General features: G+C 44.3%; 1 protein-coding gene across 3 annotated transcripts in view; it reads left to right on the forward strand.

Annotated features, from left to right (window-relative positions):
- The window catches only part of RASGRF2 (Ras protein specific guanine nucleotide releasing factor 2), a 2,380,666-nt gene that overhangs the window by 688,777 nt on the left and 1,665,541 nt on the right, over positions 1 to 26,348 (forward strand). For all 3 annotated transcript variants that reach the window (XM_069627555.1, XM_069627554.1, XM_069627556.1), the window contains exon 3: positions 20,099 to 20,246. In XM_069627555.1, the coding sequence (XP_069483656.1) occupies positions 20,099 to 20,246 (148 nt within the window). The remainder of the gene's footprint in view (positions 1 to 20,098; positions 20,247 to 26,348) is intronic.

The following is a 26,348-nucleotide window of genomic DNA, read 5'->3' on the forward strand; positions in this document are numbered from 1 at the left end:
ACTTTGAAACTACCTCGTACAAGTCCGGCTGGGCAGTGGCGGAATATCAGTACAGGCACAATTCTAGGCACATGATGAGGGTGTGGGCACTAGGCATGGCTTGTCCAGACTCTTTTGACTGGGATGGCCCTAGTGGGGCACTGACTTATGCAGGGGTGGCATGAAGTACGAGCACACACACAAATAATGATCATAGTTTAGGATAATGGGGTGACACCTGGGGTGGCCAATCAGATTTCATGGGTTGCACGTGCCAGCCCAGGCCACTTCCTGGACACGACTATGGCACAAGGCCTCTAATTAGACAACAAACACAGTGTTTCTGAACTTTGACACTTGGATCTAAAGCAAAGACAATTTGGCATTAACAGGGTTGTGTGAGAAATCTAGGGGTATTCTCACTTTTAGACCCCAAGAATCCTCTATTTGGGTGGCCAGGGGAGGGCCGTCACTTTTGGATCCCAACCCTGGGGGTGGACGAGCGATGGAGGATCACCTGAGTAGGGGAGTCTGGGGTCATTTTTGTGGGAATACCCATGGGGGGACATGGTATCCCCTTCTACCAGTTATCCCCAATCGCAACCCCCTGACCTTCTTGAGGTGTTTTGAAACATACTACTTCTCCCCCTCCCCATTTACGAATAACACTAAGAAAAACAAGAGGCAACCTGGAGTGGTGAAGATTACCAGTGAAAAACCCATCAAGACACAGAAGACATACTACAACACTCTGACAGCAGGCTGTCCCCTTAACGAGGACAGGCAAGGTCAGGAAGACCCAACCCTGACCACACACCTGCAGACAATCAACATCACAAAGGTGTTTAAAAGGAGGCTGCTGAGGGAGAGAAGTCAGATGCAGTTTAAGAGCAGGAGGGAGGCTGCAAGGCTGAGACAGGCAGAGGATACGTCTTCAAATTCCAAATACCAGAAGCGAGCTAGGGAGCTTGTCTGGAGCAGAGAAGCCAAAAGGCTGGGGCCTGCCAAGGAGATCCAAAGAAGGATGGTGTGCAACGACGCTGGCCCGGTGAGAACAAAGGGCTGCAGCGTGTCACATGAGCCGTGCCTCCTAAATATTGGATCAGGCAGACCGAACCCTGCTGGCGAGGCCCGGACAATTGCTCGTTCCCTTGGGGCCAGTGCCGACCCCAAGGTCTCTGAGGGGCAGGCGGTGGGACGCTGAACTCACCCACAGATCCAGAGGGCTATATGCCAGTGCTCTGCTACTTGGGTGAGTCACCGAGAGAGCAACCCAGTGGTATGCATGTGGCTGAAGAGGGGCATTGATCTGGAAGGGGATATTCTAAGTTTGAAATTAAAAAGCAAAGGAAGAAGTGCATTGTGGGAGTTTCAGTGAACTGAGAGCGAACATTCTTTTTAAGTGCACAAACGTTACCAGTAGTCAAAGAGGGTTTGAACCCGGCAGAGGGAAACCCAATTGAGAAAGACAGGTTCGAGCTGGACGGAGGGAAGCCTATGTTGAACTGTGCATTTATCAGGAAGAGGCTATTGGGTTATCAAAGTGCCATGAAGGCAGAAGATGAACCAAGAGTGCTAGAGAGAGCATGTATATGAGACAACTACATTTACCAGAAAGCAATGGTGCCAGGAGAGCACATATAAACTGTGTTAAATGTGAGAGTCAAAGTGGTCATGCTGAGGTACATATCAAATGCACATTCGAAAGTCTTCGACGGGAAAGCAAAACAACAATCAGGAAGTGATATTTAGAACATTACAGTACGGAGGGTTGACGACTAAGGTGAGGGAAACCTGAGGGACCTTTTGGGAAATTGTGTTGTAACAAACATGAAAGACAAGAGAGAGAAACCCAGACCTACACCAAGAGAGGCCTGAGAGATCTGGCTTGAAATACTGATGTGCCAGAATTGTGATGAGACTTTTTTATTGCTTGGAACCAAGACGAGGGAAGCCTACAAAGAAACTGTGACTTTGAATTCAAGTCAAGGAAAGCCTGACAAGATTCTGTTGTGGAAATATTTATGTCAAGGAAAAACAAACATTGTGAATCGTACCAAGTGGTTTGAAGTTTGCAAATCCTGTTAACTGTATGAGCCAACCACCCAACAAGAACTATTTAAAACCCTCTGCGATGTGAACGTGGGGAAGGGAGTGACCCTTGGCTAAAACGGACATCCTGACCTTTCTTTTAAAAATAAAAATATTTTTATTGGTTTTGCAACATATAACTTGAAACATTCCCAACCACCTCCCCCTGCTCCCCTCCTTTACCCCCCCCCCCCAGGAATTCCCCTGCAAGCAATCTTGGTGTACAAGGCTTTTTATCTTCCATCTTAGTTGAACATGTCCATTATCTTTATTTTGTGTGGGCACCATTGCTCCATGTAGTCACTTTGGAGATATTCAAGGGTTATGCCTCAATCATCTCTGAATTTTTGATGGGCTCCCTGTATGTTGTATGTTATGTGCTCCATAGCTATGTGTGCCCATACTCTCCTTATCCAGTCCAGAGCCATAGGCGGATGTTTTTGTTTCCATTTTTGGGCTATTTCCAGCCACGTGCCTATCAGTAGGCCCATGAAATGACGTGTTTGCGTTTTGGTTAAGTATTTGTCCTTGGGGTCCCATAGTTCGCATAGCCACACTTCTCCTATTTTCCCCATGGCTGGGATCATCGCTTTCATATGTGTCTGGACTTCTACCCAATACTGTTGTAGGTTCGGGCATTCCCACCAGATATGTCGCCAGTCCCCTTCTCCTCCACATTCCCTCCAGCATTTGTTTGGGGAGTTCCGAGAGATTCTGTTGAGTCTTTCTGGCGTGTAGTGCCATTGTAGGAGGATTTTCATAAACATTTCTTTTGTCTGTATCGCCTTAGTTAGTTTTGGTATCATCCCCCAAATGTATTCCCATCGCCCCCTGGGAAACGTGTTTTGTAGGGTCTTCTCCCATCTTTTAATGTATGTCCATTTTATTTCTTCCTCTGATGTATATATATATATATTTATAGGTGCTTGACACAAACTTTTTTGTTCCCGGGTGTGTCATTATATACTGTTCGAAGGGAGTTAGCTCCCGTAATGCAGCTTCTTTGATCCTAGTCGTGCCTAACCAGTGGTTCAGTGGGTCGTATTTGTATCTGTCCTTGGTGTTCAGATTTAGCACTGCTATACGCTCCTCGAACAACCTTATTTTTTGCTCCTGGTACATGTCCCCAACCATTTTACACCCCCCACCCTCCCATTTCTGAAATTACCTTTTCTCCATTCCCGGTGGGAATTCGGGATTATTGAATAGGGGCATAAAGGGGGCTGTGTCCTTGGATAGAGTACCTTTCTGTGTCGCCTTATCCCAGATTTCTAGCGTTGCTTTCATTATTTCACTAATTTGCACGTTTGAGTGTCTATGTTTTTTTGGTAGCCAAAGTAGGTGTCTGGTGGATGTCGTCACCACTGCTCTGTCTTGTGCCGCCCACAGCTTGTGGGAGTTGTCTGGTATCCATTCTTTCAGTACCCATAACTGAGCAGCTTCATAATACTTCTTAAAGTGTGGAAGAGCACAACCGCATTCGTTCCTTGTGGCCGTAAGCACCACACTTGATACCCTCGGGGTTTTCCCTTGCCGTATATAGCCCATTGTAATTTTCGATAGGGATTTGAAGAAAGTTGGCGGGGAATAAATATAACAGTTTTGGTAGAATGGTTAAATTGATAGCTGTTATCCTCCACCACCAAGATATCGACATGGGGTTCCATCTGGTCAGGTCCCGTTTTATTTGTTGTAGCAATTTGGGGTCATTTTGTGAATATAGGTCTTGAATTTTACTTGTCAGGGTGATTCCCAGATATTTTACCCCTGTTGTCACTACCTTCAGGTGGAGATCTGACGCTACCTTGTGTATGTGTGATGTGTCCCCTGCCAGTATTAGGATTTCTGCTTGTTGATTTTTAGGCCTGACAGAGAGCCAAATGCTTCGATCTCTTACATGAGGTGTGGGAGGGACTTCTCTGGTTCCCTCAGAGTCACCAACATGTCGTCAGCGTAAGCTGCGATTTTGTGTGATTGTCCTGCCATATCTAAGCGTTTTATTTCCCGTTTGTCCCTTATCCGTGCCAATAGTGCTTCCAGAAATATGGCGTATAGTAGGGGAGATAGTGGACACCCTTGTTTTGTTCCTCTCCTAATCCGGATCTTATTGGAGAGGCTTCCATTCACTGCCACCCGTATATTGGGGGAATTATAATTTGCCTTTACCATCTTTATAAAGGTTTCACCTACACCCATCTTCTTCAGTACATGAAAGAGGAACGACCATTCTACCCGGTCGAGCGCTTTTTCTGCGTCTAGTGCTAGCACTATCGCTGGGGATTGTGTTATTCCTGATTTTTCCACCAGGTGGGTGACCCTCCTAATATTGTCATCATGTGTTTGTCTTCCCGGGACAAACCCGAACTGACCTTGATGGATCAGTTTCGGAAGTACTTGCTTAAGCCTCGAGGCTAGTATTTTGGTGTATAATTTTGCATCTTAATTTATGAGGGCTATCGGTCGATACGAGCTGGGAAGTCGTGTGTCTTTCCCTTGTTTATGGATTACCAGCATCTTTGCCTCGTTCATAGACTGTGTAGTGTTACCTTTGACCTTAAAGAAGTTGAATAAGTCAGCTAGGACCGGGGCTAGTATATCTCTGTATGCCTTGAAGAATTGGCCGGTGGTCCCGTCTGGGGCCTTATTTCTGGGAAGCTCTTTAATTGCTGTCTGGACTTCTTCCTGTGTAATGTCTGCATCTAATATTTGTCTTTCAAGTTCGGATAGGGCTGGGAGATTCACCCCCTCTAAATAGGATTTTTGTTGCTTCTCGTCTGGTTGATCCGAAAAGTATAGGCGCCGGTAGAATAGTTCAAATATGTTTCCCATCTCTGCCGTTTGCGTTTTCCTTTGCCCTTTTTCATCCATCAGCGCCTTTACTGTCCGATCCTGTTTCTTCCCCTTAAGTTGCCTGGCCAGTAATTTATCTGCTTTGTTAGCCTTTATATAGTACCAATGTTTCAGCCGTAACAGGTGTCTTTCTGCTTTTTTTGTGCGGAAGGAGTCTAGCTGGCCTTGAACATGTCTCAATGCTTTTTGCAGCTTGGGAGTTGGTTTCTGCATTATTTCTTCCTGATTTATTTAAATATTAGACTCTAACTCTTTTTCCCATTGAATGTTCTGTTTCTCCCTTTGAGACTTTAATGCGATTAACTGTCCCCTCGTTACTGCTTCTAGGGCAGTGGTCTCCAACCAGTAGATCGTGAGCTACTGGTAGCTCGCCTGAGGCCTCCCAGTAGCTCTTTGATCAGAACCCAAAATGAGCACTGTGTGTTTATTTTGGGGTCTGAAGTCCCTCTGACTTTTCCCCTGCCCCCTCCCACTCTTCTTCCTGTAAAGTAAACCGTCAAAAGCTGTGTGCACAGTGAGAGGCGGGACTGCATCTGGGCTTGAAGGGCTTGGGCAGCGCAGCGTCCCAACATGGGGTTAACTATCAATAACAAAAGTAAATGGGACATGTGTGTTGAGGCCATTGTTACCAAGAGGTGCAAATGATGGTGGGTTAGAAAGGGCCTGGGTGCATAAATCTGCATGCTGGGGCTGTGATTGTTTCCGTCTCACTGTGTTTCTTTGGATTTATTTCAGCTAGCATTACTTTGCATGTTGGTAATTGTAGGCTATCAATCAGAATGGGGGAAATAAAGATACAACTGTAATCGTTTTTTTAGCGCGTGTGTGTGTGTGTACAGAAAAATAACAATCTGTGTGAGTCCTAGCTTGCAAGAAAAAAGGTACATCTCGCTTTGCGTGTTTATGGTAAAACTGTGAATTATTGTTATATTTTCAGATATTGAGTTCCCGGTTTTAAAGCTCTAGTATCCAAACTGTATTAAAGCTTAGGATGGAATATGGTGTGGTATGGAGGAGCCCACCTCTATGAATGTGCCAAAACAGGAATTCAAGCGATAACTGCAATTTTACATTTAAGTAAACATGAAATCCTACTAGCCGCACTGCATTCTGGTGCTTGTCCACGTACATTTATAAAACTATACAGGAATGTAAAGTGACATGTCTATCAATACCAGGACTTAAAAAAACATAATGTGAGATGTTTTACGAAACGATAGATGGCATTAAGTGGGACATGTGAGCAGTGGTTTGCATACATATATTTTGATATGCATAGGATTAATGTATCTTAAACCTAGTTACTAAATAACAGAACACTGTACAAAATATGGTGGTGAATACTTCGAGGGAACTTAGAGGCGAGACATGGGATGGGAGAACAATTAACAGGGTTGATCCCCTTTGGCTATGTGCAAAAATTGGGAGATCTATAGATATCTATGGGGAACCTGTACACATGTTCATATTCTGGCAAGGGATTTCCATCCTTTCAATACTGGGCTGAAATGGTGCAATTTATGAGGACTGTTATTGCTAAAAATTCAGCAAAACAGTAATTGTCTGATACATGAACAATTGCAATATGTCGGAAGTTGCACGTGCAAGCCAAGCATGGCCAATTGGTCATGCAGCAGATTAACATGATTCCTGCAGGGAGAGGCAGAGATCCTGCGAGCTGTTCACTGTGATACTGCCTCCTGCATAAAAGGCAGCAGGGTGGCATGTCACCATACATTCTGAATATGTTGCTACTCATTACAACCATAATCTTTGCTCAACATGTTAATTTAAAGACCAATATGTTGTCTCATGTGTGCATGCTACAAGTCATCACTATAAAACTGAATGTTATTTTAGTCCTGCCATTTACACAATTTTTTGCATATAACTGGATCACATGGTTCCCCAAATGTTCATTTTTTCAATCTTGCCAATTATTGACATAAAAACGTTTAAGGGTAGTCAACAAAGTAGGCTTTGGCCTGCTTTTCCTTGGCTGACTTCTGTGACCTAGTGAGCAATGTTTATGAATTGGGGATATGCTAAACTGGCAGTGGATTATATTTTTTGACAAAGCAGAATGTGGTATATGCTGGATTTTGTTTTAAAGATGTATACCACATTTATTGAAAAACGAGTCAGATTACAAACTCACCATCCAACAAAAGGCAAAAGATGAACCATTTCTATCCAGAGTCGGAAACCATTTTTTCTGTTGCAGTGTTAAAAGAAAATGTGCATCTTTAATCTACGGTGCCCAAGTTAAAGAGGGAATGAAATAGTAACATGTATAGGAAGTTGCAGTAAGACACACAAATTATTAAAATAATTTTCCAAAAGGAATTGGTCTGCGATTCTAAAAAGTAGGTAAACTAAATGCTGTTACAGAGCCATCCTTTAAAATGTCCTAATTATTTGATGGAAAACAAATGCTCTTTTACAGATGGTGCAGTTGTGAAGGGCACAGTGACTCCCAGGGCTGAGTCTGTTGTAAGCAAGTTCAAAAACTGTCCTCAATGCATGTCTGCCATGTGAGGTGTGCAATCGCTATGGCTAAAAAGGTATCTGCACTATCAGCCAATGCGATTGCCTGTCTCTGTGAATCTGCCTTTTTCAGACTAACTTCCTGAAATCAAAACCCTGATCCCATCTGACAGCATCTGAGTGCTGTTGCTGTTTCAAGCTTTACACCAGATTACTGATACTGGTGGATAGCATGTAGGTTAAGCCTTCACAGTGAATGTCCCGATTAGTTTCCTACTTCTGATATGCTTAACAATTTTAGGAAACAGCATCTAATAAAAAATAATAAAATAAACATGTTTTTGAAGTTATTGATATATTAATATCACAGTAAATACATACGGTATTCCTTTTTTATATGAAGAGCAAATAAACTGTCCAAAAACAAACTGGTCGAAATTCTCATACTCATGGATATCACCACCCTAGTAGCTCCTGCCTATTGGACATTAACTACAAGTAGCTCTTGCCAACTAAAAGGTTGGAGACCCCTGTTCTAGGGCCTCCCATTGGGTTTCTTTGGATATTTCTGGTAGGTTATTAAAGGAGAGGTATTCTACAATGTGTTCTCGGAGAGTGGTTCCTAATACTGGATAACTTATTATTTCTTCCAGGTTCCGCCAGTTCCACAATCTTGGGGCATTTGGGGACAGTGCTAATTCTGCCCACAGCAGGGCCTGGTCGGATAGTGAGATTGAACCTATCTCTGACTTGCGTATTTTCCCCAGGATGCCTGTCGAGACCCAGAGATAGTCTATCCTAGACATTGTCCGATGGACACTTGAGAAGTATGTGAAACCCTGTTGTTTGGTGTTAGTGTGCCTCCAGACATCTTCCAGCATAAGGTTGGACATTTTTTGTATTAGGGCTTTAGATGGTGTTCCCTGTCCCTGTTGTCTGGACCCTGACCTATCACGATTGAGGTCCCATGCTATGTTCAGGTCCCCTCCCAGAATGATCTCCCCCTTAGCAACTTTTTCTAGTTTGTCCAATGTGTCTTTAAGGAAACCCTCCTGACCCGTGTTTGGAGCATATACAGTAATGTGATGGGGTATTCTTTGATTTTCGTATTGACGATTATATATCTCCCCTATTTATCTGTTTCAGTGTGGAGTACCTGCATGTTTAGAGAGTCACGGGCGGCGATCATGACCCTGCTTTTTTTTTCCTGAGCTTTGGCTTATAGTATCCTATTGTACCCTTTCAGCCAGATCTTGTGCTTATCCTGCTCTCTGATATGTGTCTCCAGGAGCATGATTATATCATAGTTCCCTTGTCTTAAGAAGTGCTCCACTTTCTTTCTTTTTACTGGGGAATTTAACCCGCGTATGTTATATGTCAGTATTTCTATCCCCATGTTGTCATGGAAGTGTATATCTCATTGTTCGTGCCTCTTAGTGTTCTCCAGTAATTGTGGTCCTTCCCGGTCCCTTTCCCCTTTCCCAACTGGGCAACCCCCAACTTGCCAATTTCCTTTCCCCCTCCCAGTTCTCCCCCTCCCCAACTGCCCTGAGGTGGGCTCTGGTTCCTATGACCGCTCAGGCGTTGCGCCGTCCGTGCCATGCCCACAATAATTTAGGGATAACTTGTAGGGTGTTCTAAAACCCTCTAGGTTCCAAGTGGTGTTCCAGGTGGTCTCCCCCCCTCCGCCGCACCTGTGATTATGGTGTCATCGCTCTATCTTTCGTAGTCAGTTGAGCAGGATGGAGTGATTCTCAATCTCGGGGTTCCTGGTTTCTTGCATATTTGGTCCCTTCGTCGGATTACTCACTCCTGTGTCTGCAGCCTTTCACTTTTCTGTCATTTCTCTTCCATTCCCATTCTGTTCTTTTCTAGGTGAGCCTTTCTCTTGATCTTCCTTGGGTGGCTCCTTATTGGTCCTGCATGCCCAGTGTCTGTTTCCCTTCTTCACAGGACGTGACCCTCCTTTGTTTCCCTTCCCACATGAACAGCAAACCAAATGGGTATGTCCACTTGTGTCTAACTGGTTTAGGCCAATTTTACCGTAAACAAATGGTCACAATGACCATTTGTTCTAAATATGCTACGACCAAAGGTTCGAAACACCAAAAGTTCAAACCTTTGGTGGTAGCATTGTAAAAACAAACGGGGGCTGTGGGGGTGTCCCCTGCATCGCCCCGCTCACTATACTTTATCGTATAGTGAGCGGGGGACACCCCTGCAGCCTTCCGTTTAAAAAAAAAAAAACGGGGGCTGCGGCGGTGTCCCCTGGATCTCCTGCTCACTATACTTTATGGTATAGTGAGCGGGGGCTGTGGGGGACACCCCCGCAGCCTTCAGTTTAAAAGAAAAAAAAAAGAAAATTAAAGGACCCTGCAGCACCGGTTCCTGATCACGGAAGTGAAAGGGAACTGGCGCTGCAGGAACCCAGCTTGAAGACAAGGTAAGTGGGGTTTGTTTATGTTGGGGGTGTGGGTGGGGGTGTGCTGAGGGTGTGGGTGGGGGGGTGTTATGGGTGTGTTGTGTGTTGTGTGTGCGTGAGAATGTATGGTATGTGTGTTTGCATGAGAAAGGTGCAAACTTTTGGTAGTTCGTACCTTTCTCATGCGAACGATTTGCCCGCAGTACTTTCAGCCGTGGGCAAATCACTCGGATTCATCTAACTTGCTTTGACGTTAGTTCTTTCACCACTGGGCCCATTTCCCTGCCTTTCTGTAATGTAGATTGCGCCAAGTCTTGGTACAATTGAATGTCCTGTCCATCCATTCTGATATGATCCATTGTGCGGACCCTCTGCAGTTTCTGTTCTTTTTGGGGATATGATGTGAGTGCAACCAAGACATCCCAAGGTCTTGCTCCAGGTTCTCCCGTCCTCTTAGGGCCCACTCTTTGTACCCTATCTATTGCCACTTCCACTTCGGCTTTCGCATCGAGGATATCCTTGAAGACTTGCTTGACTGCTTCTTTGAGGTCTCTATCTTCCACTGTTTCTGCCATATTCTTAATTCTTATATTCGATCTTCTTGATCTGTTCTCTAAGTCTTCACACTGTAATTTGAGGTTGTGGGTCCATCTGAGCAAATGTTCTTGGGTCTCTGCCTGCTGTTGTGCTTCGTCGTCTAGATTTTGCGTTATTTTTTCCAGCGTGTCCGTTCTTTCCCCTAGGGTTGTCAGCTCTGTTTTAAGTTCATGTACGACTGATTTCATGTCCGTTTTCATTGTCTCAAATTCGGATTGCATTGTGGCCATAAATTGAGCCTGAAATTCCCCAAACCATGCTTTCATATCTTCTCTCATTGCCATATCGTCTTATTCCGTTTCTACTCCCTTGGCGGTTTGTCCTCCTTGATTTTTCTTTCTCATGGCGGTTGTCGATATTCCTGTCTCTGTCCCCCACAGTTGTGGCAGGCACTGTTCCTGCTTCTTCTGTGGTGTCTGAAGGGTGGCCTGCACAGGTTGTCCTCTGGATTTGGACATAGGTGCTGCTGGTAAGATATGGCTCCCCCTGGCTCTGTGTCTCTGCTTTTTCGCAGGCGGGAACGCCCAGTTCGTGTTAGACCCCTCTGTATTGTGGGGTTATATGACTCCTCCTGCCAGTGGCAGCCGTAGATAGGTTGATTCTTCCTGAGCTTTGTGGGGTTCCCGAGGTCTTTGCAGGTGTTTTTGGGGTCTCCGTTTGTCCCTCCTCGTCTCTTCTATTTGATGTATGCTTTTGGGTTTGCCAAGAGTGATGATGGTGCAGGTGGACTGTGTGGCTGCAATTTTATGTGGAGATTCTCTCCTCCGTTTTGACGTTATAAGTAACTTCTACATGCCCCAGTCCCCTTTCGGGGTTATGGCCAGTTACTTCGCTTCCCCTCGGGTACACCTTCCCACCGCCAGAGCAGGGCCTCACTCGGGGGCCTTGTTAATTGCTACTTCCTTTCTGGGTCACTGAGTCTCATAGTTCCTCGTACTGGATTTTCCCCCTGTTGTCGGCAGGTGGGCCCCCGTTGCAGATGGGGGGGTACGTGTGGGGGCAGGGGTCCTCTTCCCTCTCTCCTCTGTCCCCACGCTTCCTATGTGCCTGAGGGGGGAGTAGGTTTTTTCAGGTCTCCTCCTGGGCCCGTTCGAAGCAGGTGGCAAGCGGTCTTCCCCCTCCTCCGTTCTCCTTTGCGGCCTCCGACGTTGCTAGGCCCCTTTGTCAGGCCCGGAGGGAAGCGTACCTTATGGCTCTGAATCCAGCGTCTGCTTGTCGGTCGGGTCCGGCACGGCCTGTCAGGCCCCTCCTGCCGTTTCTTGTGCTCTTCCTTGCTGCTGGGGGGGTCCGGATCGGCCTGTAAAGCTTCTATTTCCGCACCTCTGGGTCCGAGCGCCGGTTCTTATAAGGGCATCCGGCAGGTGTCGGGGCCACGGTCCCTGGCTCCGTCCGCCTTTATTGCATCCGGGGGGTGACTCGCCAAGGACGTGGAGCCTGGATCTGCGTATGGGGCATGCCCATGGCTTAGCTGGCTGCCGTTTACTAGCGACTGTCGCGGGCTCCGGTGCATACTCCGGGGCCCAATTGGACCCAGTCTCCGGTTCTCCGCTCCTTACGGCTGCTCCCGTTGTCCTCCAACCTGCCTAATTGTTGCCGAGACACGTTGTCGCTTTACTGATAGTGCATTATTGTTGCGTCCAGGTGGGGAGTAGGACGGAGCTGCGCTCAGACATGTCCTCCCAGCATCGCTGCCATCTTGGAAAAAAACGGACAATTCATTTGAACACTGATTTTTCTTTTTTAAACTACACACCCCCTATTCACCTTTTTTGTATTAGAGTAAGGACAGGCATTAGTTTATTTTTAGTATAGGCCATTTTTATTTGACTAGGACTATTTTCTTTTATATCGATGGTTGAGATCACTCCCATTTTAGCTATAGTGCTTGATAGGAGTTCTCCCACCCATTCAAACATTTAATAATAAAGGTTTTGAAACTGTTCTCTTGTGTCCATGTCATACTTGTGATTCCTTGCCTACCTTACAGATGTTACGTTGTTAGTGGTCTGAACATTTAAGATTCCACAAACTCTTGTGTCATTCTGGCAAATACCCCTAGTCAAAAAGGAAGATCATCCTGGAATCATTCTGGAGTCATCGATGACTCCATTTTAGAGTCATCCATGGATAGCTCAGGAAGATCATCCTGAAGTATGTGTGGGCTGACATATTTAATGAGATGATTACTCTAGAGTCATCACTTAAACTACTCCAGGATGAGTTCGGATTACTTCCAGTGATGATCTTGGATTACTCTAGGATGACTCCATGACAACTTCAGGATGACTCCATGCAACTTCAGGATGACTTCCGATTTCTCTTGGATGACTTCAGGATGACTCCATGACAACTTCAGGATGAGTTGAGATTACTCCCGGATGACTTCGGATTACTCTAGGATGACTCCATGACAAATTCAGGATGACTTCATGACAACTTCAGGATGGGTGGGGATTACTCCAGGATGGTTCCATGATAACTTTAGGATGGGTTTTGAATTATGAATGATTATTGCTGACCACTCCAGGATTAGTTTAAATGATTTCAAGATGCTTCCAAAAAAGATTTAGGAAAAGGGGTTGGATTACCCCAGGATGTATCCCTTTTGAGTAAGATTGGTGGCATTACTTTAGAAGGACACTACTTAGATTTCCGTATAGTGTACTGGAAAAACTCCGAGGGAATTTTGCAGCCGTCACTTTCCCTCTTTGACTTCTATGCTATAGCACCCAAATGTCGTTAACTAAGTTTGCTGATTTAGTATACAAATCTACAAATCCCCCCATGTCACGAACCAATCTGTAAACTCCCTCATTTCATTTCTCACCTCTAGCTAACATGTCCTCACACCCAGAAAACTCCCACAATTACAAAGCGCTGCACTAAAATATGCAATCTTCAAATAAACCCAAGCAATGGCTTCCTTTGGTTTAATGCACCTGAAATATGTTAATTAGAAGTCCTTCCTGGTAGAAGCAATGCAATCCCACAGAAATCCTATAAAAATCCAAAAGCAATGCAAACCCAAGACAATCCTATAAAAATCCCAAAGCGATGGTAACTATAACCCTGAAAGGAAACCTTCTTGCAGGCATTACACTCGCTGGGTCTTAGTCATCATTTGGGTAAAATGATATGACAGTCGAACAAGGCTAATGGGATATTATCTATTTTTCCAAAATTACTAACACCTGCTTTTTATTCAATTGCATTTATTAAAAGAGGCACAATGAGGTTCAACCTGAAAATGGGCACATATATACAAGCATGACTGTAGCAATCCCAGAACTGGGTACTTTACAGTTAGTGCACATGCATGGATTTAAAAAAAATAATACCAGCCAGGGAGTCAAACCTGGATATGCCCAGTAAGCAAGAAGTCAGGTACAGGCCAAGCTCACAGAGCAATTGTGAAGCAGGTACCCAGACTCAGCACAGCTTTCAAGGAAGTTAGGTGGGGAGCCAGAACCAGCCAATGAGTCAAATAGAGACACATGGCAAGCCCAGGAGCAAGGGCGAAGGAGGGACCATGAACCACAGCAGGGAGCCAGATGGGTACCCAGACACAGCCCAGCAAGTAAGGAGGTTCGTTAGGGACCCAGAACAAGCCAGTGAGTCAAATGGGGAACCAGAACAAGCTGGGGAGCAAGGGATTCTGATGTGGACCTAGGGTGAGTCCAGGGATCAGGGGAGTCATATGGTGACCCAGAACCAGCCCATGGAGCAAGGGAGGGGGGAGCACAGACCCAGAACAGGGAGCTGGGGGGCACGTCCCATCCCAGGGAGGAAAACCGAAGTGTGGACACAACCCAGAGATTAAACGAGAGGGTGATGCAGACCCATCCCAGGGATCAAGCAAGTGTTGGGGCGGCCCTTGATTAACCTTGGGAGCAGAGGAGAGGGAAGACGCAGACCCAGCCCAGGAAGCAAAGGGGAGGGATACCGGCCCACGGAGCAAAAGAGTCAGAGAGGGGAGGGCACAAAACCATGCAAGGTAGCAAGGGGTGGCGGGGACCCAGCCACAACACAGGGAGCAAGAGGGTCGGGGCCCCAGACAAGTACAGGCAGCAACGGAGTTCCCCTGAACCAGCCCAGGTAGCATTTTATAATACAATAACTAAATGTTTTGAAAAAGAAGACGAATTTTGCATTCCGTAAATAGTGACTAGACTTGCGTAGAAAAAGACAAGTCAGGTGCCTTCTGCTTCAGACGGCAGATCCCAATTGTGTTCGGCAGCACTTTTCGGTATTCAACAGCAGAGTGTTCTCCAAAGCCCATTTCTGTTGCTTTAATGGATACATTCTGAAAGGCAAAAAGGAATAATTCTGTAGAAATTGTTTGAAAAGAGCTGGAGAAAGACATCTTACCAACAGGTAGATCTTGAAAGGAGGTGTTTAACAAACATAACTTTGCTGAAGAAGTGCCTGGCACAGAGATGCCTGGATGAAAGGAAGCGCAGTAGACAATTAGCACTGCACAAGCGTCAAATAAATATATTTAACATGAGTGTTCTGAATGGCATTTATGTACCTTTTATAGCTTCTTGTCGATGACAATCCAATGTTAATCTTCCCTTTTCTGCCATTTGCTACATTCACGGTCCAGCGGTTTTTTCAGCAGGTGGGAACAAGGGGAAAAACAACAGTCGCTCAGAGCTCTTGAAATTCTGAGACGATAATAGTCTGCACATGCAGAGTAATTGTGTAAAATACATGTAACGGTTGAGACACAGCAAAGAAGCCTGACAGCGATTCTGCAGTTTTATAAGTACAATTGAGGGGAGAAGACAGGGCAGAACAAACAGACGATCTTTAGGCATGTGCATTTGGATTGTGCAAGTGCATATAGGGTAACAGGGAGGGGGGTCAAAGAGCACTCAGTCGGTGGAGACTGGGGTAAGTGCAGAGAGAGCCACTCTCTTAGGTTATTTCTAAGTGCCTTGAAGTTGAAGTTGGCTGGAAGTAGGGCTCTGAGGCAAGTGCGAGAGAGGACTGGCAGGAGTACCCGGGACCTGTGTGACTCAGAGGTACACCAGGCGGCCAGTTAGCAAGCTGTAAGGAAGAGGAGGGAGAGATGGAGAGAGCAGAGAGCTAGGGTTTAGTAGGAGCTTAAGAAGGTCAAGCTCAAGACGGAAGGCGGAAGGAAGGCTATTCCAGAGAGAGGCACCTGCTGAGGATAACGATCTTGCTCCAAATCTCTGCTTGGAGAACCATCTCACTCGCAGAAGGTTGGAGGTAGATGAGCAGAGGGCTCGGGAGGGACAGTATTTAGGTAGGCAGCGTTGCAAGTAGGCAAGTCCCTAGGCAGTGTGTATTAATTTTGTCTTGAGATGCCTTGAAACACCATTTGTTGTATTGGGGACTTACGAAGTATCCAATAAATAAAAGAAAGAAAGAAAATAGTAATTGCGGGTACATTGTTTGCGATTTATTTATTTATTTTTCCAGAGTTAACAACAGAACAGATATACAGCCGGGGGTGGTATACAGAGGGACACAGAGGAGGGGTACAGCTGTACCGGGGGCAGGCAGGAGACAGGCGGCCACCGTCCAGCGAGTCAGGTGGCACGATGGAAGATGGGATGGCCGAGGTGTTAGCCATTTCTTCTACCCATTGCTGCAAATTGGAATACCCTGAATGTTAGCGAATAGGCATTATTTACTGGAGAAATTAGTTAAGTGCAGTTGGACTTGTAATTTTCACTAATAAAATGCAAAATAAATAAAACGTACACTCTGCAAAATGTTTAACCAGATTAAAATGCTAAATAACTGCAACCAACATTGAAACTAGCTTGACATTATTTTCCAACATTCAAATGCAGTAAAAATGTGTGCCTATGTTACCGGATTGTTTTTACAGAGAAACAAGTTGGAAAAAATCCAAAATAAATCCTCCGCTTTAAGACCAAACAATCCTTGCTTGTCAAAAAATCCAAAATAAATCCTGTAAAAAAAGTGTGTGCCTGCCAATTAGTGTTAGTGGATTGTTTTTACTGAGAAACAAGTCAGTAACAATCCAAAATAAATCCTCCAGCCCAAGACAAATAAATCCTTGCTTGGAAAAATCCACAAAAAATCAAAAATAAATGCAAAACAAATCTGCAGCTTGAAAACAAGCCAGAAGCAATCCCAAAACAATCCAAAAAGTGGATTTCTTTTTTACTAGGGATGCCCCTCGATATTCTCAGAGTGCAGTGCTCACTGCTCCAGAGATACAAGATCCTAAAACGCTCACATAAATAAGGGTGCCCTGAAACGTGTGCACTCCCACCTACCTCTTCTATGGATTTATCCAGTTTTTTATGCCCATCAGGAGCACAGCCACCTTCTTCTCCCACCGCCATTGCTGCCCACGTTGCCAGGTCCAAGGAAAAAAAAGGCTGAATAAATGCCCCTGCAAAACAAGCCCAAAACAGGCCGACTCCCACCAAAACAGGCAGAAAGAAAGAGCACTCACTTAACATGCTGTGGCTAGATCTCAAAAGTAAGACATTTAACCAAATAGCATATCTATACATACAACACAGTGTTAAAATAAAAATATTTTACTATAATCTGCTGCTCACCAAGCAAATTTAACCCCACTTTCCTCAGAAACACTATTTTTTTAAAACACCCTTTGTTATGAACAGCACAGTTAAATGAAATCCTCTTTATTAACCAGCTGCACGCCTCTGTCAAACAATGCCTAAAAATAGGTGACCTTATTATCACAAAGGTTATGTTTATCAGCTTGGTTTATCATGTGATTTGCATACTTTTTTAAGCCATCTCCATCAAAACCCAAACATGTCCTCAAACTGTAGCTGGGAAGATATGTGGTTAAGTACTTCAATTGCAAGACTGGACTCCAGTGATTTCACCACTTCCTAAAGCGTCTTATCATGGTAAAATCATTTTGATCTTGCTGTCCCTAGTCTGAAAACATTTGAGGTCCCTGGGAGTGATTTGTTTTGCAGGGAAGGCATTTCTAAAAAGGCCTCAGTCATGATATTGCTCCAAATGTTTCCTTGTCTCCCCTAGTGTCCTGATATCTCCCTTTCCAGTGCAGGGAACCACGCAAGGGGACATTCTCGGTTCATGTGTGGGGTTTTTCAGTCCCGATGGTGGACAATTTGCTATCAGGTAAGGGCAATGCTGCATATGCCAGTTGTAATACAATGGGAGGAAAGTATTCTTAAATAAATGCATTATTCCGGCACGGTGAAGTTTGAGTTTGTTGCACAACGAACATAGAATAGCTTGGTGTCTGCTTTTGACTGGGATGGCAAAGGATTCTCACCCAGGGGGGCATGCTATGTTTAGCCCTGTGGCTTCCATTTTTGCCCAACATGGTCTCCAGCTTTACCCCTGCCACGTTGGGGATTATGAGGGTGCTGGCTGCTTGCTTTTGACTGTGATGGCAAAGGATTCTTACCCAGGAGGTGCATGCTATGTTAAGGCCTGTGGCTTCCATTTTTGCCCAACATAGTCTCAAACTTTACCCTTTCCACATTGGGGATTTTGAGGGTGCTGGATGCCAGCTTTTGACTGGGATGGCAAAGGATTCTCACACAGGGGGTGCATGCTATGTTTAGGCCTGTGGCTTCCATTTTCACCAGCATAGTCAAAAAGGTGTGCTTAGCAAAGCATTCGAAAAATCATTCAGCACAAGTGCAAATAAGCAAAAGCTGAATGACAGTCAGTATTAGTCTGCAAATCATCCTACAAACTCTGTGGTGCTCTGAAGTAATCAGTAAGCCATCCCAAAATCATCAAGAACAAACATGTTTCATGGCGATTCTCTTGAAGTAATCAGTAGGTCATCCCAGAATCATCCCCATATCATCAGGGACAAACATGTTTTTGCTCTTCAAGTAATCAGCAGGTCATCCCAGAATCATCTGGGGTAACCTGTTGATGCTCCTGAAGTAATCGGCAGGTCATCCCAGAATCATCTGGGGCAACCTGTTGATGCTCCTGAAGTAATCGGCAGGTCATCCCAGAATCATCCCCAAATCATCATGGTGATGCTATTGAAGTAATCGGCAAGTCATCCTAAAATCATCAGGAACAAAGAGTTTCCTAAAATAGGGATGATGTTGGCATCATCAGCAAGTCATCCTAAGCTCATCTCCAAATCATCACCCCCCCATTCTGAGACATTTGCTGATGACTTTAACAGCCTGATGACTTCTGATGATGTGGGAATGACTTCTAATGTAGTTCGATGATCATCGGATGACTCCAGGATGATCTCTAAAGTCATCCTTTTAGACCAGGGCTGAGAAGGGTATTCTCTGTAAAGATATATTAACTTTGGTACTAACACTAGAAAGGAGCCAAGCGTCCCATATCTAAATCACTTGGCCTGGACGGTCTCCGCGTTGTACAGCACCTAAACACCGCCCGTGGGGCAGCAGAGTTTCTGCTGCCTGCACCTTTATTCACAGCCTTTTGTTGCTCACATAGGCCACCATTGTGTGCTTCGCCGCCATGTTCCATGCCCGCGAGGTGTTCCATCTTAAAAGGTGCCAGGATGCCCATGCCTAGTGCTCCCTAACAAATGTAATCACCGCTAGGCCCTCGGACTCCTAGCACATTCGACTCTGAGAGCCAGCCATATGTTATCACAAGAATAATGTGTTCAGTCCTTGTCTACACATGGGGTGAGAACAGCAGCCTTTAAAGAGTCTGTTTGACTGCTCCACAAATGGGGCCCACATTGGGAAAGTGTCAGCTGAAACAGAGCTGCGGGAGTAGTATCTAAGCAGACAAAAAACGTCCCTGCCAGGATTCCCTGGGGCTCATTTGTATGGCAGAAAGGAGGGGCGGATCGCAACTTGCGTTCCCGCCGCCCTTCTTTCTGTCCGTCATACAAATGTCCCAGCATTTGTGCCGGCATGCACTTTCATACCAGTGGCGCAAGTGCCGGAGATCCTCGTCCACTTTATGCACTAGCATAAAGCAGGTGGACTCCATAGTGCTCCATTGTACAATTAAACGCTGCCTACGACTAGAGCATGGCAGGCAGCATGCACAATTAAACACGGCCTACCATGCACGCATGTTAAGCAGCAAATACAATTGAAATTTAAACACTGCCTGCCTCGCTCCTTTGCACAGCGGACTGCAAATGTGCAGGGCAAAAGGTGGCGTTCACGAGTTTATGCCACCTTTTGCCCTGCAGATTTTCACTCTGCAGTGCAAAGGAGCAAAATGTGGCTATGGGCAGCCGCCTACGTTTATGTCTACACGTAACGTTTCCCCGCAGCCATATTGTTCAATGCAGCAAAATGAGCTCCCCTCTATGTCTTTCTGAAAGAACAACACTAAACACTACCCTCGTTTCATTTTAATAATTTTTCATAAAAAGCTTTGGCCGTTCACATGGGAATGGTTGGTCTGCTGCGGTTCGCCTCTGCACCCCGGTAATAATGGAACCTACAAGTATCGTCTTCATTGTTGGTTGAACCAGTTATGAAATGTAATGTGAGGAAGTGTTCCATATGTCGCAAATTCTGCTGTTTGCACAACGAGAATAACACCGAAATATTGCATTGGGCAGATGTGTTTAAGATTGTATTGAACAGAATGCACTGTGAACGTTGTTTCATTTGTACGTGGATAAGACATCTTGATTGTAAGGCAGCAGTGCGCTAGAGACTTTGCTTTCCCTTTCTCTCCTAGCTATTCTGACATCCTGATTGAGAGGGAGGTGCTGATGCAGAAATACATTCATTTAGTCCAAATTGTGGAAACGGAAAAAGTAGCAGCCAATCAACTTAGACAGCAACTTGAAGACCAAGACACGGAAATCGAAAGGCTCAAATCAGAGGTACTGAAATAATGAATTTCTTCTGGTTATTTCATTGCCATGGTACTGCTTATGAAAGAATGCCATTTCTTGAAAGGCAGTGTTTTGCCCAGTGGTCAAAGTGAACAGGAACGAACAGGAACTGAGTAGTTCCACTGCTTTTATTTTTTTACATTTACTAGTTCCACTGCTTTTATTTTTTTACATTTACTAGTTCCACTGCTTTTATTTTTTTACATTTACTAGTTCCACTGCTTTTATTTTTTTACATTTACTAGTTCCACTGCTTTTTACATCCATGTTCACAGTTGTGAAGCAGTACGTTTTCAGCTAAAGTGTAAATCTTTATGTAACTTCATAGGCCCATTTTAAGCTTATAACTTGACTTGTACTCCTGCTGAGATGGTTAACAGTAAACAATGTGTAAGGCCTTGAAAGGTTCTTCTTTCTGGCACCCATGTAGTTGTGGAAGGGACAGGAGGGCCATCTTGCTATGCTAAAGAGAGTCACATTTAGGAAAGTATGTTGAAGAAGTCGAAAAGCACATATTCATCACAGCGTGCATATTTTTGTGTTCTTCTTAGAAACTCTGGAAAACCCTTGAAGCCCAAATCAATTTTCCTGGTTATATGTGTCATTATGCTCTGGTTTGTCTCCCTTCACCTTCTGCTGAGTCAAAGATGTGAGCATGTACTGTTCCCATAATCACAACTAGTACAGAACCACTCTGGGCTCATTACCAGCATCCCCCAGAGCGTTAACAGAGGAAGAGGGGGAAGATTGTCAGGACCGCCCCTCCACATGAGTTCATTTTCTTTGGAAATGTAGAGATCATTGTTGAAGCATTTTTTTTTTTTTTACATTAGAACATTTATAAATTGAAAGAAGACGTCCTTGGCACTTTTTCTAGAGCCTCCGTGTTCCAGGGCCACATTAAACCTAATAACATAAAGGTTGTTACATCCAAACTGAAATTTGTTTTGACCAACAGAACACCATTTTAAAAATGATGCAAAAGGACCTCTTCTTTTGCCTAACTCCATCCACACTGCCATTTAACCCATTCTACCCCCAACGGGTGGGACTGGCTGGATAATCAGATAGCATTTCACATGGCAGTAGTTCTTACACTACACACGATTCAGCACAGGAACAAATAATATTTAAAATAACACAACTCTCTGAAAACAATGCTGAGAAGTTGCCCACTTTGGCAGTGAAACTAAACTTGAGTATGCATCTATGGGTGTTGGCTGGGCAACATAGATAACATAGGTAAGACATATTGACAGACATCACACTGGAAGGACCACAGTGGTAATTAATCTTCTATAACTGAGCTCCATCTACAGCAGACTGCAGCAAGAACATATATATCCTTGAAGGACCTGTTAGCTTGCCCTTGGTAGTCCAAGCTCAAGTGGTGCTGGGAAATGCATCTTAAAGAGTGGTCTTCAAACTGGGGGACTGAACCCCACTAGGGGAGCCCGAAGGATGTCTGGGGGGGGGGACCAGACTCTTTGAGAAATAATGATTTAGATGACTGTTTTTAATATGAAAAAGGATTATGTTGACTGCTTTTAGTAGAAAATATAAGCAGTAGAAAATCTGCTTATATTTTAAAGAGACTGCGGCACCCCTGGACATTCTTTGGGCCCCCCTAGGGGAGGAGGCAGCCCCTAGGGGGGAAGGCCCAGAAACAATGCTTACTCAAGATGGGGATTGGTATGAACAAGTTTGAGTACCACTGATCTAAAACCAGCTGAAATTGCAAAAGGTTACAGTAGTAAGAAGTTAACCCCTCCCTGAATCTCAAAGTCACCTGATGAATGAGGCAGCGTCTCCAGGACCAGAGAGCTGTTTTTACTGATGAAGTTGATGACCTTGGTCAGATTATGATCATAGCTAATCCTTTTATGGACCTGAAAATGGCAGATGCACCCATTCCCATGTCTTTAGAAACCTAACGAATAGAGCCGATATGTCTGCCTCGGAATGTTTTCCATCATCCCTTCCAGGCCAAGTGAAGACAGATGACACACAATCTGAGCAGCTTAGTCTCGAGCAGAGGCATCATGTGAAAGAAAACATTATACGAGATCTTGATTTATGTACTTATTTCACTGATTTCTTTGCTTGGGTGAAGTTCTTAGCTAGTTGTGTGGTACAGATGAGACCAGACTGATAAAACCCATCAAACCGACCGGATACTACTGAAATCGGTTGGAAATGAGACCACTTTAGAAGCACCAAAGGATGTTCGGACTGAGACTGCCATAGTTATTATATTATGGATAAATCCTGCCACACAGATCTGACTCCCATGGAAAATAAATCCAACACGGTGGAGGTGAGGCCTGGCCCTTCAGCTCCGGCGTCAGTATTGCTGGTGGTAGCTGACAGGCTTACTCAAGCATCCTTATGCTTTGTTCGCTCCATCCCTACTAAATGCAAATTTCGTTGTTTTAAGTAATTCCAGGTTGGCAAAGACTACATGCAAGTGATTCCCGACAAGTGTTTAAGTGATTTTGTCATGGAGAGAGGACATTTCATGATCACGGATGTTGAAAAGCCGACAGAATATGAATCAATGAAAGCCCTTAAAAATAAAGTGCTGACCTGGTTAAAATCAAAAACTGGGCCGGTGTCATGAGATCCTTGGACTTTAAGATCCTGCTTAGAATACAAAATAATCAGTGTAATCATGGTGTTCTCATAACAATAGGAACTGTGTCCTGGTGGGATGTGGTGGTAATATTCTGCATCCCTTCTTGAGCATACTTAAAGACCTTCCCAACAGGTTGTCCAATGTGAGACTTGTACTTGATCTGGCCTAATATGTTTGTTATTTTCTATTGTAACTCTTCTTTTGTGTTCTCTGTTTCGGTATATTATTGTTTTTTGTGATCTTCTTGTCCGCACCCGTGTACCCAAGGGATTAATGTGCTATACAAGTTTATAAATATATAAATGTGCAAGAGTTTTTTTCCTCTTTGTTGTACTTTATACAACTAGGAGACATTAAAAATGTCCAGAATGAAAAATGAGGAGACAAGGGAGAAAGTAGAATTAACCTTTTCCGATTAAAACCATTGGGACCAAACACTTATTACGGAGACCCCTCAAAGTACACAGCAACTAGAAAATGTCTACACATCTTGTATCTATTGTGGTTGTTTTCATCAGGATTTGGTCCAAAGTGATAAACTGTGTTGCAACTGAACTAGGCAGGCTTGGGGTAGGTAAAATGGACTGCTTGCAAAGATTACCTTAAGATTTTTCTGAAGCTCAAACTAGGCAAGTCGATCTGATCATGGATGATGGCCGAGGTTGCATCCACATCATAGGATAAGCTGAGCAAGATTTGCCAAAGTTGTATCTGAGGATAGAAAAGCTCCAGCACCGTCCGATGCAAGCTGGTAGAACGTACTACACATGTGGTTGCCCCTGGCAGAAGGTCTAGTGCTCGCCGCATTAAGTGTTCGGGGAGAGTATTGCAACATCTTGTAGGGTGCTCCAAGAGTCAACAGTGGGGAAATATGGTAAAGAAAAAATGTCATAGCAGTAGTAGGCACTCATTGGTGTGCAGAAGCGGTTATCAAACCCACCAAATTCTCCTGGGGGTTCACCCAAGTAATGTCTCAAACAATAAAGTTCTGGAACATGAGAGACTTCAGCAGACACTAGTAACAGACTATGGTCAGCAGGTGCTGCGTGACATCGGTTTGAGATTTCAGGAGCTCCTGATTAAGTCTTCCACTGGAGAAAAACCTCCAATGAAACAACCACACAGCCACTCCAGGTGGATAGGGTGTGGGCACATTCGGTGTACCGACTGAGCAGGTTTCCCTAGAGGTATTTTTGCAAAAGTAGATTTTGTGTGTTTGTGTTGGATGTTCATTCCTGGAGCTTTTAGAAACTACTTAGGGTTGAACCGCAGTCAGCAGTTGGTTCATTTCATGTACTGCGCTAGCAGGTACGCTGCTCAGGGCACAAAGCTCCACACAAATCCTTGCAGGTCTAAATACCACTTTGGTTTCTTATAAACTTCCTTTGTCCTCTGGTGAACACTATTTCAGACTTCCCGTGATCCAGGGCTTGAACAGCGTTCATCAGGGAGGAAGGTCAGGCAGAGCAGTCCCCTTCACTGGCCCAAGACGAGGTAACCAGGATCGGGAAGACCAACCTGTTGCTGCTGAAAAGTGGTGTGACGTCTACTCTTGCGTCCTCTCATTCGGGTGATGCTACAAGATTTTGCAAGGTTATGGGCTTGTTTTTGCCGATAAGTACTTAATCCGTGGATCACTCATAATAGGTTTCTTCACCCGTTTCAGGAGTATGACAAGTAATAACTAGTGTAAGAGTGTAGTTGGGTCTGATAACATATTTTGCTTGCATTCCTTGAGAGCCTGAATGCAAGACTACATCCTATGAACAGTCTGTCTGGGATCAAATCCCTACTTTAAAGGTTCCTTGTTTGCCGAGTGCATGGGGGGAAATCCACCATCCGTTGGCCACGCAAACAAGTAGCTGTGCCAGAGCTACTGTAGGGTAGGTTTGGGAGAGCACCTCACATATCTTCAATCCGATAAACGTCCAACTATAACATCATTAGGCCATCTGCCAACATACTGACCTTAACATGCACATGCCAGTGGATAGACCAAAGAAGAAAACATAGCTGCACAAAAAGATTAAGTAAAATATATATTACTATATGATCAGATGTTTTATCCAATTGGTGATCTGTGATGTATAAATTACCTTTGTGGGTTAGGCCACTAGCAAGAATACATTTAGAAAATGTTAACCTCGTGAGCACCCACCAAACTAGGGCCTTGAGGCCTGGGACTAAAAACCTTTGCACAGGTGTCCCTGAAGCAACAAGACTAACTAGTCCCCCACCCCAAATTAGTAGCAAAACAGGACAGCTTTTTCAGAGCATTTATTTTTATACCCCTGTATTAAGTATTGTGGGCAGGAGGCCTTCTGCTATGTGTTGTGGGAATGGAAAAGGGTTAAGGTCTATGAAAGGTCCATGCTAAATCCATTTGAGAACATTTATAATGCAAAGGCCGGTTTCTCTTCCATCTTTATTGCTCCAAATTTTCCCTCCCCTTCCACACTGGCTATTTTCCTGCTGCCGTGCAATGATTCTGAGCACAAGGGTATTTCTGCCCTATGCCTGCCCCCCTCGCCTTGTTTGCGGACTAGATCCTTTGCCTGACTAGAGGTCATCCTTCAGAAGGGAACTTGTGCATTTTATAGTATGGTCACTGCAAGCCCCAAGAAATGTGACGGGCACCCCTCCATATGCCCTATTGCCCTATCGCACATGACATTGTGCTTCGATTCATGTTTACACTTAGGTTTTCTGTGTTACTTCCATGTTTGTCTTTTCTTTGATGTTAAGTATTTCCTTTGCCATTTTACAATTAATCACAAATTACTTTCAAGCTCCCAGAAGCCTCCCTCCTAGAGCGTGTACAAGTGCTCCAACAAATAAATAATACAATACAATGAATTAGCCATGTCCGGGCTCCATGGTCGGTGTGCACCATAAAGTGATATCCAAAGAGGTTAAAGCTAAACTTTTTTAATGTCGAGACAAAGGTAAAACACTTGCTCAATCAAATCCTTCCTTCTGTCCTTTGGGTGATATACATTTGCATAAACATACCACGGATTGTTTTCTCCTTGGTCATAAAGTTGGGCTGATATTTCCTCATTTCCTTAATATTGGCAATAACCTCCCTAATATGATCACACGTTTGGAGCAGAGAAACTTAACTGAATGTCTATTTCGAGGTCTTAATTGGTCTCCTAGAACTCACGGGATACAGTTCAACACGTTGGCTTGTTTATTATACATCAGACCTATGAAAGGTGTCGCGAAAGTCCCATACACAAACTGCCTGTTATATCCATTGAGGGTGTGTAATGCAATTCCACAAATATTGTAATTGTTGCAAAACTAAGTATAACGATGTTTCAAAGAATTATTTAAGCAATATGAAATATCATTAGCATGTGTTCAAAAAAACATCAATTGTAATAACATTCACATCCATAACATAACTGATCGACAAACAAAACATATAGAGAACTTAAAAAGAAAACAAA

The sequence above is a fragment of the Ambystoma mexicanum genome, chromosome 6p, assembly GCF_040938575.1.
Source record: "Ambystoma mexicanum isolate Mex_15411 chromosome 6p, UKY_AmexF1_1, whole genome shotgun sequence".
In the NCBI taxonomy this organism is placed as follows: Eukaryota; Metazoa; Chordata; class Amphibia; order Caudata; family Ambystomatidae; genus Ambystoma; species Ambystoma mexicanum.